We start from the raw sequence: 22236 nt of genomic DNA, 5'->3' as shown, positions 1-22236 counted from the left end.
CTGCAAATACAATAATTCTCTCATTCTTGCATGCTAGAAGAGGTTTTGGGAAATCTCCTACAAATGCATAATGACTACAGAAATGTACTGCTGCTGATTAACTGAAGTGTGCTGCCTCCATTCTGACATGGAACTATTGGTACTACGTGTTGCCCTGCCAAAGGAAACACCCTGGGATATCTATGCCTAAATGTTTTCTACTACCAAAATTGACTACTATTTTCAACTACCAAAGCATTTTCTGTAGTTTCATATGGTCATAACATTTGTCTTTTTAATCCTTTTTTCTGATTGGGGGTCTGAGGGAGACCTGCTTCTAAGGGGGGAAGTAATGCCTTGTGTAACAAGAAATGAACTGCTGACTTGCAAGGACTTTTTAAGGGCTATTTACTGTTTCAATGGCTATTACTAGTCTTTAATGTTTCTACAAAATGAAATTTTAGCAGTTCTTAACCATGAAGAAGGAGAAAGAGAGGGAAGATGACTTTCATTTATAAGTATGCTGAAGTCCAGCTGTAGGTTATATATGATAAGGAAGATACTGAGTGAAAGTCTGTGCCCTGGGCTAGCAGGATCCTCAGAAGAAACTGCTTTGTGAATACAGAGACAAAATTCCCTGTTTTAACCTGTTTTACCTTGTCAGGTGTGGAATTCAGTCTCTCTTTGACCACCAAGGTACATAATAGGCCTAAATTAATATATGTTAATGTGCTTTGTGATTACTGAATGTAAGTTATTATATACAGTAAATGTAATCGATTAGTTCCGTTAAAAGTTTACAATGATGAACCTGTATGTGCTAATTTCATAGTTATTTTATCATTCAGGTTAGTACATGTTGAATCCAATATAGTCACTGCAATCTGAGAGGAACTGAGTCTAGATAACTAGTGAAGAGGTTTTTTTCTAATTTTGTAATATCTTTTAAAGAAACAATTTTCCTATGAGATTTCAAAGAGACTTCACTGGATTATTGAAAAAAATAGCTTTTATAATATTTGTTTAATACTCCAGGGCTGCTGCAGCAAAGATTGCATCTAAGTTCCTAAAGCACAGGCACCAAAGTCCTTTAGGGATGGGTGATAAATATCTGGAGTAGGATTGTGAAGAAAAAATATGTTTTTGAATCTGTGCCATCACAGTCCTGACTGTCCATTCAGAAGGACTTCCAGTCTCTGAACACCTTGTAGGCACTTCATATTTCTCCAGACAATGCTTGCCGTGTGTAGTCTCTGCCTTCTTATTATTGTAATGGTGCAACTTTTCACATTTGTTGCTCATAATGTAGCCAAACAGGTGAATTGAAAAGCCAGGAAATTCTGGTATAAATTTCTCAGGCAAGGACCTTTTTAAAAATATAGGTCCCGTAGTCAGGTTCGTAAGCCCTTGTTGGTAAGGTTCTTTATTTTGAGAAGTACTGAGTCTAGCAACTCCACTGAAGAAAGCAAAATATTCTGTTTGGTCAACAGCTGCTTTGTATTTTGAAAATGAATTTTTTTTGGAGCCAAATCCTAGCTACCCAAAATACTAAAACCGTAGTCCCATTCCTTCTGCAGACATTCAGAGTCTGATGTATGCTGTACCTGGCTACTGATAGACTGCAGAAACAGCCTGATCTTCCCCAGCAGCTCAGGACAAAGAATTTCACCCAGTCTTTTTGTTTCCTGACTTCAAACCAGGAGGACATCCATGTATGCCCCAGTTGTGTCTAGCCCTTTGATTTCCCTGAGGAAAGCAAGCAAGCAAACAAAAACAAAACCCCAACCCTCAGGAGTATGACACGGTGGGTGAAGGCAAGCATCAGCTCTGTATTTTGCTTTGCCTCTCTGTGGTATGGAAATACTAGCTGCTATTTCAAGGGTTTTTTGAGACTCCTGCAATACACTGTTTAATTAAAGAGCATCCAGATACTCAGCTAGAAGATGTTGTATCTGTATAAGGAAGTATTGCCATTTTAATGTAAGCATAAAGCCATATATGGCTTTAATATAACCATATAACCATTACCATTTTAATACAAGAATGTAATTATGATTAAATGTTTTCTTTAAATATAGAAAAAAACTTTTTCTCTGAGCAGGTTTACTGAAGAAGGCTGGTATTTGTTTGCAGACAGCTCGGTTGGCACATTTGGTCAGACTGCTGACATTGCTACCCCAGTCATCTCCCTTACTGGGCCAAAATGCAGAATGGTATTCTGGAACCATATGATTGGTGCAACAGTAGGGTCTCTGCAGGTAAGGAGAAGATTTGGAGGCTTTTTACTGCCTGAAATTCCTGAGAAAACTCACCTTGTCATTTAGTTTCGTTAAAGCTTCGACTGCTAATAAATGAAAATGAGCAATTACTAACATGCCACTGCTCTCAATATGTTAGAATCTGAAGGAAGCATTAGCTTGAGAGAGCTGTGGAAAATGTGACTTTTTGCAACAAGCTAAAACGATGACCTTTGTAAATATACCATGGATGGAGCTTCTGTACACGAAAAAGCCTTCTACTGCACAATTACCTTTGACACTAAAAAGCATCAGTAGATATCTGAACATCAAGATTTTTGGCTGTATGTTATGTGATGGGAGCATAAAAAAGAAGTAATTGCATTCAGATTAATTCTGATGAAATTTTGTAGAATTGGCTTGTTATTTTCCTTTGAAAAATTAACGTATATATATTCCTTTTAAAATTTAACATATATGCTTCAAAGGATAATTATATTAAAACAAGCAAAACTGAGATATTTCTAGGACTTAAACATAACAAGATTTCTTACCCATACTCTTTTCTTTTAGAATAAAAGCATTTATGTAAAGAAAATCTAACTTGTTCAGACCAAATTCCTGCAAAGGGACTGAATAAACAGCAACATTGTTCTCAACAAATTTTATGCCATAAATCTGAGTAACTATACTGGGACTTCCACTGAATTTTACACAATAATTACAACATCAGAAATTGATTGTAGAACTATTCAGAATAAAATACTCAATCCCATGCACACCCAGAACCAAACTGGTAACTCAGTGAACTCCAAATGCATGCATAAGCCAGGGATCTGACCAGTGTGTGTGAATTTAATTGTACAAAGAAATTCTCGGTAGCTTAGTCACATCCAAGTTACTCTGAATAACAAAGTGCAATTACGGTAAAAAGGTGGCTGAGTTCAGCTATTTTGAAGATGAAATTAAAATGTGTTATTGATATTAGAACTGAAAATTAGGACATGGTTTCCTTCACCCCACGTGTGTGACTTGTTAAATGTTCAGAGGAAGCATGTTCTGGGTTTTCATGAATTTTTCTGAACCAATTTTCAGCAATATCACTGAATTCTTCCAAGTAATGCAGATAATAGGGTACTTAGCAAGTAGACAAGTTCTAATTCATCAGACTTAATAGGTGATCATAGAATAAAGATGGTTTGTCCTCAGTTTAAAGACTTGGAACAGGTTGATTCACTTTGGCTTCTTGTATTTGCTCCAGTGTCCCAAAGCTTCTGTAAAACCTAGGAACCCACATTACTTGGAAGCAAGCCCACAATGTTTTGCAGAAAGTAACAGCAAATCCTATGGAGGCATTTCCAGTATTACACTGTGAAGGTACCACTACAAAAGGCATTTGCCTTGCTGTGTTTCTATAACTTTCTTAAACAATGATTAGTAGTTGCCTTATTGTGCAACCCCCATGGATACTTCTTGGACCATTTTTATCTGGCATGGGTAACTCCACCAAAGTAGAGTTGCTCTACCAGAGTAGCTATTTTTTCAGCTACCTACAGTGTAATCAAAATAGACAGGGCTTCCAAGGGCTTTAGGCTACAGGGAAGCCTTGGATTTTAATAGGGCATAAATTTATGGGCATATTTAACTTTAAAGTTATAACCTTTAGCATGATGTAATAGAAAATCTGAATTTCTGGTGAGGGACTTGGATTTAAGGTGTAAACCTTAGTAAGTAATCTACAGTGTATATAAAAATGTGTGTGTGTATGTGTCTATATCCCTATGTAGTTGCACACATTTATAGCTATATTCATATTCATATACAGTGTATATATGAATGTAAGAGGGCTTTTTTTCTCTTTCAGCACCCCTTATTCCCTCAATTATGTCTGTAATCCCTATATTTTTCTGTTTTTTTCCTTAAAATTCATGTTTTCTATGAACAGCTTCTTTCTTGTCTGTAAAGCCAGATGTCACTTTGTTTTTCTGTTCTATTTAATATATTACACCTGCTCCTTTGTCCCTCTGGATTGAAAGCTCTTCAGTGTGGGGATCTGCTATTTGCTTTGCAGAACTTACCTGCTCTACAGTACCATATACACTCATGGGACTACATAGATTTTCCAAAAATGCCATTTTTTCATTAAGATGAAAAATGCCTGGGCTGCCCTAAGAAGATTATACAGAGTAGCAATAAATCCTTGAAAGCAGAGGTGGTTCAGGCAACTGGTGAAGTGATTTTTAGCTGTGTGAGTACTGGCTGGAGACACAACTTGACACACACCATCAAACTTCCCTCTTGTCGTTATTGTTAGCTCAGTTGAATTCGGATGCCCCAGAGGTTAGAGCAAAACATATTTAGGGCTTTGTGCTCATGTGGAAAAGTGTCACCTTTACTCAGCTCAATGGATGTTCACTGGCGTTAAGAAATTAATGAATCTTCCATTGTCCAAACAGATAAAGTTTGGCCTATGCATGGAAAGAACAGGTGTTTATTTGTAGGGAAAACAACAAAAAAAGATTGTTTCATGTAGAACCAGAATATTAAATCTAGCCTGGAACTGTAGTGGCACAATCTAATGCAATCTAACAGATGCATGTACTATTTGATTCTTCATTACTCTGGTTGTTAGTGCAGTGTTCCACGTTTTACAAATGGATCCCGACCCTTTGCTGAGCAATTTTTATTTGTGGCTCACCATTTTTTATTCTAGATAATTTAATGGTATAAAGTGCTCCAGGTAAGGCCCTAAGCTGAGTGTATTTTCTCTAGGAGATCAGAAAAACCTGAAGAAGAATTTTCTTAGAATGTTGGTTTACGCTGGCAATCCTTTTGCATTTGATATTAAATGGTGATATAGGGATAACTTCTATTAGATACTTGGAGCAAAATTGTTTAATATTAATGAGTCTGAAGTGAATTAGCATTGGAAATACTTTTTTGTGATCTGGAATTATTTCCTTTTCAGGTACTCAGTAAAATTGGTAACGTGACTTCTAAACTGTGGGCTCAAAGTGGCAGCCAAGGTACACAGTGGAACAGAGCAGAAGTGTTCTTAGGAATTCGTTCAAGTTTTCAGGTGTGTGTTTTCTTATTTTATGTGCTTTCTAGTCAGCTGGCTTTAGGTACTTTTATCTTCTGTATTTTTCCCCTTCTCATTTCCCTTTTGCCCCATACACATACTGTACCTCCTCTCCTGCATATTCAATAAAGAAACTCATCTTAGCCTTCTGAACAGTTATCTGAGTTGGAGAAAAATCTCTGAAGGGGAATGAGAAATTTCCAATCAGATTATGACATCCCTTTTTAAGACAGAGAATCCTTTTTATCCTTGAATCCATCTCAGGTTAGAACTAATCCACTTCCTTCTGAGTGTGTAGTAGAATTACATTTGTTTTAAGAAAAAGAAGTCTTGAGCACCATACTGTCTTCAAAATATGAGCTGACCTGTAAGCCTCTTAGAGATACTTAGTCATGAGTATACCATGCTTAGTTGTATCCTTCTAAAAAAAGAGAGACATCCTGGAACATATTTTAAAATGAGTTACATTGTCTGGTACATAAAGGTGGCTGATTCAGGTTTGCCAAAAATTGCATTGTAATACAATGTAAAATTGTAATACAACATTATTAGAGAAAATAGTGAGATAAGCTAAAGAGAATGCAATCATCTGTCAAGGATGTCTTTTAACGAGGCTTTAACGTTCATGTTACATTCATGGAAATAACTGATGAATGACTCAGACTAATATTTTTCATGCTTACATTGCACATGTAAGTGGAACTCTTGCTGTTAATTCAAGAAGAGCAGGAACTAGTATCTTTTGTGTTAGTCACTTTCTTTCTCTTTTCTGTACTTGGTTGATGTTAGATGGTGGTCCTTCAATATAGTGACAGATCTGTACAAGCAGTGATACATGCCTACGCAGAACCACGCTCTGGGAGTAAGAACTGGTGGCTCCATATTGCAAGACTTGCAAGGATCACCATAGTCTCTGTTCTATCATGTTGCATATAAAAGCTTTTATATATCTATCAGTGCTTTACTGAAATATCTGTGATTTTTATTAGGTTGTTTTCAGGGCAAAACGTGGTGTCAGTTACATGGGAGATGTGGCAGTGGATGATATTACCTTTGAAGATTGTTCCCCTTTGCTCATCCCAGACAGACCTTGCACATTAGAGGAATTCACATGTGCCAACAAGTACTGCGTTCCAAAGGATAATCTGTGTGATTTTATAAATGACTGTGCAGATAACTCAGATGAGAACCCTAACATTTGCAGTAAGTATGATATTTTTTAATTCTAATTATCATAAATTACTGTGCCTGCTGTGAATTGTTAAGGTCTGAATACTGTTGGCAGCTCATCAGCTAAGAAAACAAACGTGAAGGTAATAATTTAATTACATTCCTTGGCTTTTAGGAATATTAAATTATTATTTTTTAATTTGAAATCATATGATAGAAAGTAAAAAGTGCTGTTAGTGAATTTCTTAAAATAATTCAAAAGCAGCTGAAGAATAAATATCTCCTGCTTTCCATATGAAAAGAATGTATTAAGAGTGAAAAAATATTTTGAGTTTAATACCTTTGGAATATGAGGAACCTACCTCCTTTGATATTTCAAGGATTGTCAGGTCTCTTAGCAAACATTTTGATTTGCATGCTGTACAACTTCGTTTTTTACAAGAGACATCAAGAAGCAGCATCTGTAGCACTGGATTCAAAGAATGGTATTTTATATCAAATGGGTGCTTCTCTGAAAAAGCGGATCACAGAATATTGTTTAGCTATTGCTAACACTTTCTTTTTTATAGTAATCTCTTTGGAATTGCTTACACAACCAAATCTGAATTGTTTGGTAAAATATTAGTAGCTGCCTAGTAGCTGAGTAGGAGCTCAGAACTGGACCCAGTACTCCAGATGTGGCCTCACCAGGGTTGAGTAGAGGGGGAAGATCACCTCCCTCGACCTGCTGACAGTGCTCTTTCTAATGCAAGCCAGGATACCACTGGCCGCCTTGGCGGCAAGGGCACATTGCTGGCTCATGATCAGCTTGGCCAGCAGGACTCCCAGATCCTTCTCTGCAGAGCTGCTTTCCATCAGGTCGGCCCCCAGCCTGTACTGGTGCATGGGGTTCTTCCTAGGTGCAGGACCCTGCACTTGCCTTTGTGGAACTTCATGAGGTTCCTCTCTGCCCATCTTTCCAGCCTGTCAAGGTCCCTCTGAATGGCAGCACAGCCCTCTGGTGTTTCAGCCACTCCTCCCAGTTTTGTATCATTAGCAAACTTGCTGAGGGTGCACTCTGTCCCTTCATCCAGGTCATTAATGATGATGTTCAACAGTATTGGAGTCAGTATTGACCCCTGGGGGACACCACTAGTTACTGTCCTCCAAATAGACTTTGTGCCACTGATCACAACCCTCTTGAAATACGTATGCTACTTTAAGTGTCCACAATGTACTGGAGAACTTTGAGTTTCTTTTATTGGTGATACCTCTGCATTATCTATTTAATAAGGTAGAAATAAATATTATAACACTTGCTGAAAACATTCCTTTTTGCCAAAATTGTAATGTATGGTTTTTTTGCCATTTTGTGTATAATGTACTTCATATAAAATATAAAAATATTTTCATCTGTTCCTTTTCATTCTCTAATTCTTTCCCAGTTTCTCAACAGGAAAACTGTTAATTATAACCTCATGAACAAGTGTGTTTCCCACTTTTCCTATTATTTACTACCATTCCTTTTCTGGTCAAATAGATTATCTCTGCAACATATCTTACTGTGACTTTACTGCTGTCAGTGGTCCCTGACCTCTTTTCACTCCCTATTAAAAACATTAACAGATTAGTTTTAGGTTGTAGATAAGTGCTGGAGAAATCATCTCTTGTTTTCCATAGAATTGTCTTTAAGAAGGTGATTTAAAAATGCATAAATTGTGGCCACATTGCTCATTTAAATCTTGATGTATGAATCCACAATTTAATTTTCCTTTGAAGAACACTGGAGGACCATGTAGAACCCTGTAGTCAGATCTAATCTGTGGGGCATAATAAATAGTTCATCAGCTCATTTCTGCTCTTAGGAAATTTCTGCTAATATAAAACTTCTTATATTCATTTCTTGTATTTTAAAATTTGATTATCAGGTCAAGATGAACAAATGAGAAAATACCCAAAAAATATTTCTTCAGGAAATATTCCCCCTTGTACATTTGGTGGAAGAACTGTAGAAATGCCTATATATATATATATCATTGGCATATATTGCCAAGAAATTGTTGACTCCTTTTGTTGCTTTGAGTGAAGACTATATCTATACACTTCAGATTGCTTTTTTAAGACAAGAAGGTCCAAAAATAATAAAATAGAAAATATGTGTTTACATTTTCAATCCTATGCATGTGTTTTACCAGTGCAGAATAAATTATGAGTCTGGCTTTGTTTCCATTTTTAAGACATAAAAATAAATGATCTTTTATTTAGAGGGAGGGGCCTCATAAGATTAGATTTGAGCATGATTGTCCTGTTGTTGTACTACTCCGTCTTCTCCATGAATATCTCTATGTAAATATTAAAGCAGACTGATTAGTCTTGCAGTCTCAGTTCAGAATAAAGACTGTAAAATAGTCAGGATTTGTGGCTTAGTGGTAAAGAAAAATACTTATAAAAAAAATTAATGGTCATAAAGCTTTTTCGTTTTCAATCACTATTTCAGTTCTCCAGGAGCTTACAACAGGCAAATGCTTGTATGAGTTTTACTATGTTAACCCAAGATTTCTAGTTCTGCAGTTGATAATGAGACTTCAGCTAAGCTTCAAGTTTGGGGTTGATGGGTTTGGATTGACTGCTGAGGTGGTTTGGAAGAAAGAAAATTGTTACTGTTCCTCTAAATATTTATGATTACAATGAAGATGGGTTCAGTTGTTATCACGGTGTTTAGTTTTGTGCCGCATTTGTTCTATTCAACCCTTTACACAGACAGTCAAAAAGATTTTATGTTCAGGTCATAATCCAGGACTGTCCCAAAGCATTTTCCTAGCTTTCCAAGTGTAAGCCTTGTGTCCTAATTAACACAGAAAAAAGTTAATGCTGTTTTCACAGTTCTTCGTAAGGCAGGCCACTTTCAAAGACAAGATAACTGTGGGATGCGCAACTTTCCACTCTGTGATACTTTTTCATTCCGTGCAGCCATTACAGTGGAGTTGTTTTATCACTGCTGAACCATGGAACAATAGCTTGAAATCCTCAACCTTAGAAATCTGGGGAAGGTTTTAGTAGGCCAAAGCATGATAGATCAAAGCATAGGAAACAAGAAACAGGCAGTTTTGGCCAAGCATAGCAATTGTGTTTAAAAGGCATGAAAACTCTGCAGTTTTAAGATACCTCCAAAGTGGCTTTTAGCAGTAGACCTTCATGGATCACTAGCTGTAGCTGTAGATACTGTTGTTCCTACGTCATCATAACTTGGTTATTGAAATCCTTCTGCACAGTGTTGAAAGAATCTAGTCCCTAATCTTTGTAATATACTTCAAGCCTCAGCATGTTAATAGGACCATATCACAAGATGATACTAAGTGTAATTCACAATATCTAGACAAAGCTGTTGCTGCTGAGATATAAACTGCACCTCATAAAGCTATTAAATTACTATTGAGAGACGTGCCTTGTTTTTTTGTTTCCTTTGTAGAGAGCTGTTTTTAGTTAGGTATATGACTTTGGACTTCAGTGCTGTGAAGTCAAGTACACATTTTAACAGACCCACTGAGAAGGAGCCTGGTGTTTAGGAATTATTCCATTAGATTGCTACTGAATGAGTGATCCTGGCTTGGAGATTTCTTTAAATGTTGTAATGTCACTAATGCTGTTTTCTTACTATAAGTACATGAAAACAAAACCATCCATACCGGTGCTGGAAAGATAATGGGTGGTAGCACTGCTTCAACATTGTTCAGAAACTTTCAGAGTGCATCTTATGCTGTTTGAGGATACTAGTGCATCAGAGCAGGAGGCAGCTCTGGTTAGATTGAGAAGTGCATGCCTCCCTGAGGTAGAAATGGTGTTTTATGAAATCTAGTAAATTAAAGTTTGTGAAAAAGGCTGTGGGCAGTAGTGTTTTTCCAGTCTGACATGAGTTCTAATGTAGGTGGCTACACTTGCCAGATGTTTGGTTTTGTCTGCACGTGATTAATGTTTGGTTTAGCTCACCAGTGTGCTTCTGAAGTGAATCTCTCAGTTGTTTCTATTTATCATGTGATGAACTAGTCTCCTTTCACTAGAAAATAAATTGAAAGATGAGTTCCTGGAGGGCATCTAATGCAGTTTAACTAATGGTTGTCCATCCCACAGGATCAGTCTAGAGGCTGTCTGAAGACACCCCTCTAACTATCCCCTCCTCCATCATGTCCTCAGCACCAGGCCTTTTGCTCTACAGATATGCTCCTATAGCTCCATATGCTCTGTACGTATAGCTCCTGGACATAGCTTTTGTCACTCTGAGATGTGTAAATTCCAGCTTGCTGCTCTTGGATAGTTTCATTCAGAACAGTTTTTATTTCCATATGTATAAGAATAAATTTGACATTAGATAAACAATGCTTATATTTATTTATTCAACTGATTACAAAGAGACATAGTCACCTTGTGTTATGCGTCCACCAGAGAAGAAAAATTCTTCCAGTTCATGCACATGTAGCATCTCAAGCTTCTAGGTCATACACCAGGGAGAAGAGAAGCATCAAGAGGATAAAATTTCTATTCCTATGTGAAACAGCTAGATGGAGAGTGGGGGAAATGCATGTAAAACTCTAGATATAGATTCTGGGGTAAGATCCAATGGTGAGAGAAGAGAACCTGCTGCCTTGTCTCCATGAGGAGTTTCTTCATTTTGAAGTTGTTTAAAGGGAATTTGCATAAAGGAACACAGCATGCTACCAAGTAGTTAAACTTTGTCACGTGATTTTCAGCTTCTTTCTTCCTGTGTTATGAAAAAACGATCTATTTAAAATAACAGTACTTAATAACATAGAGTTCCCAAAGCATTGTTTTACAGTATAAAATTGGCCAAAAAAAATATCATAGAGCATCAGTGTGCCAACTACAATTCTCAAAAGCATCTTCCTCATTAATCTGGCCAACTAACAGGAAACTCCAGAGGTCAGAGTTCATTTCCCCAGTTGTAGACTGAAATTATAATTTTTAAATTCTGCAAATACAAAGGATGTAATTTAAAATAGTTTATATTTTGCTCCATTTGATTCCTTGTTTTGTTACAAAGATTCAGTAGATCATTTGTCATCAGTGTAATCCAAATCATATATTTACTATTAAGATTTTCTTGAATTATAAAATTCTCATCTAATAGACTAATTTATCAGCTATGTGTTACTGCTTTACAGACAAAACGATTAGCTTTGCTTTTTTACTTCATTACTCAGAGTTCACAGGTTCTTATAGACATGTCTGCTACCTAAGATTTAAGGTACAAGTGCACAGTCCTCTGCTGTAACTTAGGCTTCTAAGCAAGCTACCTAAGTTGCCTATTTTCTTCTGTGTAAAGGCTCACCTTCAAGCTGAGGTTCATATCCTTTAAAATTAATTGTTTACATTAATTAGATAAATTGTCTTGTAGCTATGCCTTTTTTCTCTATAGAAAGATCCTACAGGGATATCTATATTTACATTAAATAATTCACACAATATGTAAAGCATTAGCAGGGATATTAAATGCTTATTCACCTTAGGGACTTGATTCTTGAAAGATGCCTTTAAAATAAAAGTTAGTTGTATGCATGAGTTTTTTTATTGACTAGACATGAAATTTTTAAGTAATTGAAGGAATTTCTTTAATTGTGATTCTGAAATATTGAGGAACTAAATGATTATGTGGCAAAAGATGAGGACATGACTTTATGGGCAGTTACATTCAACTGAGTTAAACTATGATCTATGTTTTGAATAAATGGCAGTCACTAACTGTAGGGCATCAGGGACTTATTTTATTTAAGTCAGTACTATATTTGCAGACTAAGTTTTTTTAGTGAAGCAATTTTTGCTTAATAGGCCATATTTTAAAGACAAGGTTTCTAGCTTCTTTTTCAGCCACGTGACCTCCACAAGGAAAAATACAAGCGAGAAAGCTTTCATCTGAGTCCAGCCTCAAACTTTAGAGGTAGTTGTCTGTAGTATTTTCGTCCATGTGTGGACGCCATGGATGTTAACTCCTTGGCTTCATTATTGAGGCTTCTGACCAGTTGGCAATTAAATAAAGCTACTTCTAACTTGCTGAACTTTATCAGACGCCAGAAGAGGCTCAGGTTTTGTTTATGTTTTAGGAGAAAGCTTTTGTCATTTTTTACGTTGTCAGACCAAATGACCCATTCAGTTTCCAAATTTATCTTCAAAGCACTTTCCTTTCCAGCGATAATAGTAAAAATATTCAGGGCACAGTCGAAAGTCTCTTGAAGTCTCTGGCAGGACTCCAGCTTATTTCAGCAAGTTTAGGTTTGCTTGGTAATCATTATAATGAGGTTATAGATGCATACAGAAAAAAATATCTGTAACTTATACTTTTGTAATAGTGTAATTGACTTAAACTTAATTTATGTGTGCAGTTGACTTACCATGGTGGCTGTTTTGACCTTCTACATTGGAAAATAGCTATAGAGCATGCATTTTATGTCATATAAAAATCGACCAATTAATATCAGGTTGCTGGGTTTTTTAGGCATTAAATAAAATTCAAGGAGAAGTGCAGATAATCATCTGTGTTTGCATATTGGCTAATAAAATGTGTGTGTGAATTCTTTAGGAAGCAAACACTTAGAAAAAAGTTAGTTTAAACAAGAGGTTACTGAGGAGTCAATGATCCGATTGGAAAAACCTAATTATTAGGAGTATTTTTTAACAAAAGTGAACTAAAAAGTAAAAGTTCACTTTTTTAACAAAAGAAAACTAACCACAGGTAGGTCCAGCTCAAAGTTAGCACACCTACATTTGGGTGTTACCTGTGTGCATCTGTATGGAGACTCTGTCTCTGCAGTGCTAATACAGTCAGTTGGGTGGAATTCTGTTCCCTGAGCACTGTGGGGATCTCACCTGGCCTTAAACTGTTTCTCCAAAAAGAGACTGGTTTTCTGCAAATGTCTTAGATGCCCTAAGTAGCCCTAGGTATAGTCACCAGTTACCTCTACCTTTAAGAGTCTGAAGAGCTAGTCAGCTTGCTCTAAAATAGATTCAAAAATTGGTTACTTTCATACCTAGTACTCTATTGACTATAATGAAAATGTAGACACCTACCTCATATATAAGCAGTTTTGTCCTATCCCATTATTATATCTTAGAACATTAAAAATACTCTGTTTAATAAATTGCATGGGTGTTTTTTTCTATGGAAGCATTTTTTTGTGGATAGTTTCTGTTCTAGGTTATAGTTCATTCTGCATAACAATTTTTGAAAAAAATTCTCTCTTCATGTGTATGCAAATGTCTTTCAGGCACATCTATTGGGCGCTGTGATTTTGAGTTTGATCTTTGTGACTGGAAGCAAGATGAAAATGATGACTTTGACTGGAACCTCAGAACTAGCAGTACTCCAAAAATGGGCACCGGACCAGTTGCTGATCATACCTTGCAAGAGCCATCTGGACACTACATTTTTATAAAGAGTTCATTTCCTCAGTTACCAGGACAAAAAGCCAGGATTTCTAGTCCTGTGCTAAGCAGAAGGAGTAAAAACTGCAAGGTATGTGGGGGTATGATACTAGCAGGAATACAGACTTTGGTTTCTAGATTGCAGCAAAGTAATGCTAAGACAAAGATAATCACTGAGATTTCTTGAGAAAAACAAGCATGTTGCAGAAGTGTCAGGGCCTGATTTTATTTCCATCTTGAAATCATAAGAAAACATGCATCCTTCTGCCAACTACTGGAGAAGAAGAATTATTTGTGTAGGTAATTAAGCACTTTGGAAGACTCAGATGTAGTCAGTAGTGAAAATGGCATGTGATTTAGAATGTGTCTTACGCAAAACTAGCCCTGAGTAGCCTAATCGGTGTAATCATTCGTGCTTTAATGGAGAAACTGTATACAAATACAGTAACAATTCACTATAAATAGTGCAACTGTAGATGGAAGGATTCATGACAGAAGGTTTGGTCACTGACTCTTCTGTAAAAAATGGAAAAAAAGTAAGCTTTTGTTTTCCAAAGCATTATAATATATTGTTATGATTTAAGCCTGATCATTTCTTTGCCAACCTGGATTAAAAGTTTTTCTAGTTTTGATAAATCTTTTAGATTCTTCTCTAGGATGATAATTTGTAGTTTCCTGAGACAATTATTCAAAACACATCTAATGGAAGCTTCTGTAGGCACAACATGCTGCAAAAGTGAATTTTCCAAACAGTTGAACTACATGATGTTTAGAAATGTTGTTTTTCCAGCATGTATGCATTTATTGTTTTTGAAGTTTCATAGTCTTTAGGTGCTAGGAAAAAAATGAATGATATATCAGTTTTTCAACATTGGAGTCAAGTAAAAACAGAAAGTTTAAAAAATAATACTTGCCAATAATTCAATTGCTAATAAAATTAGTAATTATTTTAAAATTATAATTAAAATTAGTCATAGCTAAAAAATCTCTATATATTATTTAAATGGAGAGGACTACTGTCTGTAAATGGACCAACTGTGGTGGGGGGAAATGGAGTTTTTAGGTTTTAGAAAATCAGCCAAAGAAAATTTTGAAAAGCCCTAGAAAATTAGCACAGCTGGAAGGGCTTAGCAATTTCACGGTGAATTTGGGAAGCGGTTTCCAAAACTGAAGAACTTGCGGGAAAAAAGCCCTAAAGAAGAGGTAAGGGATTAAAACCTAAAGTTTTTTCAACACTGGAATTGAAATGAGGATTTACTAGGAGAGTCGAAATGAATGTGAACAAATGAAGAGCGGTCTAAGCTGTATGTTGCCCTGGAATCTTGGGTAAAGAATATCATGACTTCTGTGAGTAAAAACAGCATTCAGGCAGCATTATTTATATCCATATATTTAAACAGAGAAAATCAATCTTTTGCCATTAACCCATAAAGACCTGTCTAATCGGGTAACAGGAATGTTTATTGTCTATCTAATTTTATGCAGTTACCTGTAAATGAACTCAAGGACTCTCTGACGTTCTGGCCATATAATAGCCACTTTGCACTCCAACATTTGGAGCACCTCTACTACTAAGGCTGGTTGGAATTCTTAGTCTATCTGTTTGTGGGAGATACTGGCCAAGTAACTTTCCTGAGAGACAATATCAATGTCTTTATGTTTCTAGAAGATTTAAAATTTTATTGAGTTTATGTCTGTAAAACAGTATATTTAACCATTTTATTTTAGACTTTCATGCACAGTAGTCTTATTTTGCGAGTTTACAGTTATGCAGCTGCTATATCTTACTATAGTAACTGGATCTCTCAAGAGACTAATCTTCACGAATAGGAGTCATTTTTTAAAAAGCCTTTGAATTGAACTGATTGCGTGATCATAGCACAATGCTCACTGAAATGAAGGCTGTCTTAGCCTGAAATAGTACTAAACAGATTTATTGCATATGCAGATGACATCTACATTGAAAATATCCAGTCATTTACCTCTAGGTCCATTTATTTCATATTCATACTTATGAAGAAAATCAAATACTGTTAGGTGTTTGTCTGAAACTCAGTAAGAGTTCTGGTTGATTTGAGAATGCTGTTCAGCTCATTTGATAGAAATTCTTCTCCTTTTTGACAATTTCCAACTCCTGTATAGATGAGAAATTCAGGAAACGTTAAACAGAAATGGTCTGATTTTATGTAACAAATAATCTCAATTTACCAACAGCAAAAATGAATCTAGCCATTGTGAAGTAATCTCACAACTTGAGCCATGAGTTTATGTTTTCTAAGTTAATTTTCTAAATTATCTAATGTATTTAAAAGAAAAATCCAAGGAAAATTCTGCTTGCTTTGGCTTGGTGACTTTTGCTTTTTTCTTTATATTCTTTCATATTTGAAAACATCTCTTTCTCAACTTTGTCTGTTTTTATGCTTGAAAAATAACAGTTCCACTATTTAACTTCTATCTGTGAACAATAAAACACATATATCAAAAAATGTGGAATAACAGAATGAAAGGTTCATGACTGAAAATTTATTATGTATCACACATTATATACAATGAAATGCTTGAAGCATAACTATGGGAAATGCTTACTTTTTCATATTTAAATACATTTATGAAAAACAGGGAATTTCCTATATTGGGAGGTGTTTGTATGTTCTATTGTCAAAGCATCCCTGATATAGCCTGAAACAATCAGTCACATTTCTGACATTTTGTAGTAGTTTTTGAAAGTTTTGGCCAGTTCTGAAACTTTCCTTAGACAACTGACCAAGGGAACTGGACTTCCCAGTAAAGGAAATTGTATGAATGAAAAAATTACATTTCAACACCCAGAACTTCATCCTGATTTTATTCCTTTCTAGTATTAGAGAAGCAGAGGATACATCATATATTACAGCAGACTTAAAGACTGGAATCTTAGGCACATTCAGGTCAATGAAAAATGTTTATTGACTTCAGTGGGAAGAGAATTTTATGCAGAGAAAACAAATATACATCAGCAAGTATAAAGGGAGGTAAATAAACAAACAGGATCATTTGTCTACAAGGCTTCTGCAAACCAAACTGCATCTTCAAAAAGAATAGAAAGCCCAGGGAAATATTACAAGTAGAAAGAAAGTGAGACTATGCCAAAATAAATACACGAAACAAAAGGGAGAATTCCAAGTCAAAGTGTCAGTGATATATTACCTAAAAATGTCAGAGAAAGTAAACCTTGCAGAGAATCTTAAATACCTGCTTTGGATTAGTATTTGCTGCAGGACATCATGAAGAGATACCACCTTGACAGCTGCTCCTTAGAACCGATGAAGATGAAGCATTTTTAGGGAATGTGGTGCCAAAAGAGGTAGTGTTTGAGCAAAGTCTAAATTTAAATTGCAATAAGTAACCAAGAACAGATGGTATACATTGAGGATTCTGAAAGAATGTAAGGATGAGAGTTGTAATCAAAAATATGAAAGATGTCATTAAAATCAGCATTCCTTTAGAGGATGTATGGTAGAGTGTTCTTTTTCTTTCTTTTTTTTTTTTTTACAAGTATTATATTTCTTGTATTTTCTTTCATTGTAACCTTGTCAGGTTTATTTCAGTATCAGAAAATTAGTTACAAAATAAAGAACCAGTAGTTACAATTTTTTTTAAGTTTCAAAAATCTATGATATATTTTCTTCAAGAGAGACCTGAAAAGCTTCAGCAGCCAAGTGATGAATGGCAACATTCTGGGATCTGTGGAGACCTAAGATGAGACAGCTTGCCTCCGTTCTGATTGAAAGCAAATTGAATGTGGGCTAGTTCACATGCGTGATAACAGAAACCTGGTTCAAGGACTTGGGTACATGCTAAAAACTAAATTTGTGCATAATTGTTTTCAGGACTGACATTACCACTGTATAATATACAGAAAGAATTTCTATAATTTATAGAAAGAGTGTGGTGGAACAGAAGATCAGTATGTTGACTCCTATATACAAAATTACTCAGTGTAATTGAGACTAGGGTACTGCAAAAAAATGTGAAATCTTAAAAGTAATGTGGAAAAAAAACCCAGGTGAATTCAATGGTCATAAAAGAAAGACAAACATACAAAACAGTTTAGTGGTTTTGAAAAGATCTATAGCCAATCAGAAGCAGTGTGGTGGATAGCTCTATGAAAATATCTGCTCTGAATGTACTGTTGATCAAAAAATGAAACAGAGTTTAGCAGTAGTAAAAAGGAATAGAGACTAATCCTAAAAATGTGAAAGCATTATATAATTTAATGATACACATATATTGAATAGAGAATCTTTTTAAAGAAAGATTTTAAGGGAAACAGAATAATCACAGGATTGAGCAGATGAATAGAAGTAATTCCATACAAACACTGACTGATAAAAATTAAATTTTACTACTTCATTGCACAGGAGATGTTCTGAAAGTGGATGTAATAAAACTTTCAAAAGAATTGTAACACAAAGCCGCTGGTGTCTTTAGAGTTCAGTAATTAGAGGAAACCGATTAAATATAAATGCGGGATTTTTTTTTTATAAAATAGTGTATGTATACAATTCAAAAGGCTGCAGAAGCTTATGGAATCCCGTAGCACAAGGTAACACAAAGGAACATGATTTTACATTTATATGAGTATCACAAAATTCACTATTATGTTTTTACAGCTCTAATAAATAAGACAATGTTCATTCTTCAGGGCTTGTGTCATGCATGAGACTAGGGAGAAATCTGAGCTGTAGACATGTTCCTGCATATTATAACATGAATTGCTTTCTTTCATGGTCTTACATCATTCTTGGAAATATGCTGATCTTTGTAAGAAATAAGATATTGAACTAGATTAACCATTATATTGATCAAATACAACTATTCATTTCTTTTTCCTATCCTCTTGAATTGCAAATAACTTACAGAAGAAATTAACGGTAACTACTCTTTACCATGATTTTTTAATGTTCTTGATCCTACTTTAGTACTTTATAATTTCTGCTTTCCCCTTTTTCTCTCAAACATCATGATTTTCTAATCCTGGGACATCACACTTTCTGTTTTATCTTCTGTTTTGTGTTCCTGTGGCCTATTTAGAAGTTCTTATGTTAGAATAGAGAAGATTTTGTAATTAGGCACTACATAATGTATCACAAGCACTTTTATAGACAGAAAAGTGTAACAGCTGGTAAACCGAAGTTACTTCCCATATTGTAAATGACAGTGCTCCCTTCCCCTGTTTTCTTCTCAAGTGTTTTCTTTCTTTCACATTTGCTTATGAGAGTTATTCAAAAGAGATGCAAAATCAGCTGTCCCAGTATTGCAATGTTGGCTTCCAAGTTTCTTTTGGTTCATGGAATAGTTCAAAACTTTGCACTAGTAAGTCTCTTTTGTGTGTATTTTAATTAAAAGTTTAATTAAAGTTAGAGCTCTTCTGAATGCTACTAATGATGCTCCATTTAAAAATTAGGGTAATAGAATGTGTTTGAAATCACCCATTGTATACTTGATGCTATTGCTCTTGCTTCCTCTTGCTTACAGATAGTTTTCTATTACTATATGTATGGAGCTCACACTGGATCATTGATTGTCTACCAGAGGACTACAGAAGAACAAGAAAAAATCCTCCTTAGTCTCACAGGAAACCAGGGAAATTTCTGGCAGAGCAAGGCATTGGCCCTGGATGGAGATGGAGATTTCCAAGTCATCTTCGAAGGGACAGTTGGAAAAGGCCCCTCAGGTGTCATAGCACTTGATGACCTCACGTTATCCAGGGAGTGCTTACCATCCCAGGAGTTTTTGCCAGCAGAGCCCACAGCGTTGCCTTCTGCAGGTATGTTTTCATTACAGGTGAACAATCTATGTCTATAAGTCTGGAAAGAATAAACAGCAGCATTGCTTTGTCTGATTTGTTTGATTTCTCTGTCCCTTCTTCAAAAAAGGAACATACCTCTTGCTGAAGAGACATTGAAACTAATATGCTTTTGGAATGTTAATCAAATTGTCCTACAAAACTACTGTTTGGGTATTGAGTCAACACTTGTGAATCTGCAGGACCTATGTCCAGGCATGTTTACTTAAACAGTATCCTGCTTAATTCAGTCCGATTTGTTTGTCAATGGTTATTTGTAAAATATAGTTATTGTAAAATCAAGAACTAAGAAGCAGGACGAAGCCAATGTGCATGGACTGTCGTAAGACCAGTGGCAAGTACGCAGTGGTGGCTCTAATGGCTTTTAGTTAGTGGGAACCCTTACTGAGAGCTACTGTTCAGGCAGCTGTTCCCCTGTGATAAGGTGCTGGCTTTCGTGCTATTGTATGCGCCATCCTCACTTAGTGCACAAGAGAAATAAGACTTAGACTTTACCAAAGATTATAGTTCTGATGAGGATGGATTCCACTGGATCCAAGGTACGAACTGCTCCTGCACAGGAACTGTTCCTTACTAATATTTGCTTGGACACAGATGGTGAAGGAGAGGCTCTTCCTGACAAAAGAGGACAAATCACTTCCCTGCTTCCACATTTACCGGCAAAGCTACTGAAATTTAAACCCCAAAAGTAGAATTTAGGAGATGTATTTTGTTCTTAGGCCTACTACAAATCTCCTCCATGGCTGTGGCAAGTCACTTTATCTCACTTCTTCATCCTTCTGATTGATAAAACAAAGTTAATATTTCCCAATGTCAAGGAGTACAGGGAGAACACATCATTAATTTATGTGAGCTGCTTTGCTTTGTTACTGCTGCTAATGAGTAGCTTTCCTCTTTAGAATATCATTAAGGATTGCTCAGACACTGGGAAATAACGCTGATGAAACTACATCATACCTAAGAAATTACACTACACTTTGCACATAAGACAATCAGGAAAGATGAGCAATGGCTTCCAGATATATCCCTGATAAACTGCCAAATCCTTACAGTATGTCCTATTGCCTTCCCACTTTTGTCAAAAAACAGTCACAAGAATTTATTACAAATGAGATCAATATTTTAAACTTTAGTTTTATATGAAAATTACCCCAAAAAGAGAAGTTGCTGAGATTTCTGATTCCTTATTTTTTGATGTTTTCAGATTCTATCCACTTAATGGTAGAGACAAGTCCCTGTGGCAACATTGGAAACTTTAAAAAGCTTTGGTTTTGATAGTAAAGAATGTTCCAAAATACTTTTATGATGTACGTAATAAAAAAGCCACTAAAATCTCAGGAAAAGCCGCCAGAGACTGATTTCTTGGTGTAGCTCATCTAAGACAGACTTTGTGAACTTTGTAGATTCACAACACTGAAATAATGGTCCGAATTCATCCTCATAGCATAAAGTCTTTTCTGCATCAACAATTTCCACTTGTCCAGGACAAGAATTTGAATTAGCCACTGAGGGTTCCAGTTTACAGCTGCTATTTAACAGCAGTATTTGTTTGGATTATTGCTCGAAATGGAGGTTTAGAAATCTAAGTATGAAATCTACTCCCATGGGTGGAAATGTTCTGAACAGTAGCAGAATCCATGCTTGAGGCTGTGAAAAGTGATCCATGGTATAACTTTGTATACCAAAGCCAGTTAGAATGACTGTGGAGATCTGCTGCAAAAATTTTGACTCCTAGACCTCTCTGTTTATATGCAGAGTCACAATCAAGAATGAAACACTTCTATCCATTGCTCAAATTTACTAAAAGTGTCTGAGGATGCAGAGCATCAATCAGCAGAGATCTGCTGCTTTCTTTTCTCCATTTGGAGAGAATATTGGTTGGGAAAGTTAACATGATCTGTTATCTCTCTAGGAATGCGATTCTTGGCTTTTAAGGATTCTTATCCTTATAATGTGACAATGCTGAATTGATACTGATGCATATTTTTCCATCTGGTTAATATGCACTCTCTGTTGTATTTAGGCACATGTTTCCTTTTCTCAGGACTTGCAAGGAGCGTTTGTTTGGTGTTAGCTACTTGAAATAGCATGGTGAATAGTACCTGTCAAAACGTTTTCCTCCCCTTCTCCTCACCCAAACAAAGTTTGGTTATTCAGCTTTCTTTCTCACAGTTTTAAGAGCTTCCTTTGTAATTTCTATGGCATACCAATATGCAGTGGATTTTCTGCAAACTCAACAAACCACATTTGAAAAAGAATGCAATTCCTTTTTAAGGTCTTCTTTCTTTTTTTAAACCAGAGCTTATTGTATTCCATACACTGAGGGAGATGCTTCTTATTCTTATGAACAGTAACACTCACTGTGTAACACACAAGTATCCTGAGGTGGTGTGTGCTTGTTATTTGTGCAGACAGTAGAGTACTGTGACAATGGATGTTGTATAAGGACTAGACAGAACAGAATTATTAGCTGTTCACATTGTGCGCATACAACAGAGATTCTGACTCCG

The 22236-nt window shown here is 35.9% G+C and overlaps 1 protein-coding gene across 3 annotated transcripts in view; it reads left to right on the top strand.

The window, feature by feature from the left end:
- MALRD1 (MAM and LDL receptor class A domain containing 1) overlaps positions 1-22236 on the top strand; it is a 286556-nt gene that overhangs the window by 108517 nt on the left and 155803 nt on the right. For all 3 annotated transcript variants that reach the window (XR_010387580.1, XM_064505959.1, XM_064505958.1), the window contains exons 22-26: positions 2081-2237; positions 5185-5295; positions 6288-6501; positions 13722-13969; positions 19396-19687. Coding sequence is in view for 2 of the 3 variants with exons in the window: in XM_064505959.1 (XP_064362029.1) it covers positions 2081-2237; positions 5185-5295; positions 6288-6501; positions 13722-13969; positions 19396-19687 (1022 nt within the window). In the remaining variant the exon portion in view is untranslated. The remainder of the gene's footprint in view (positions 1-2080; positions 2238-5184; positions 5296-6287; positions 6502-13721; positions 13970-19395; positions 19688-22236) is intronic.

The sequence above is a fragment of the Dromaius novaehollandiae genome, chromosome 2 (assembly GCF_036370855.1).
Source record: "Dromaius novaehollandiae isolate bDroNov1 chromosome 2, bDroNov1.hap1, whole genome shotgun sequence".
Taxonomy (NCBI): domain Eukaryota; kingdom Metazoa; phylum Chordata; class Aves; order Casuariiformes; family Dromaiidae; genus Dromaius; species Dromaius novaehollandiae.
Note: the sequence above shows the minus strand (reverse complement) of the source record. Positions and strands in the feature narration are given on the sequence as shown.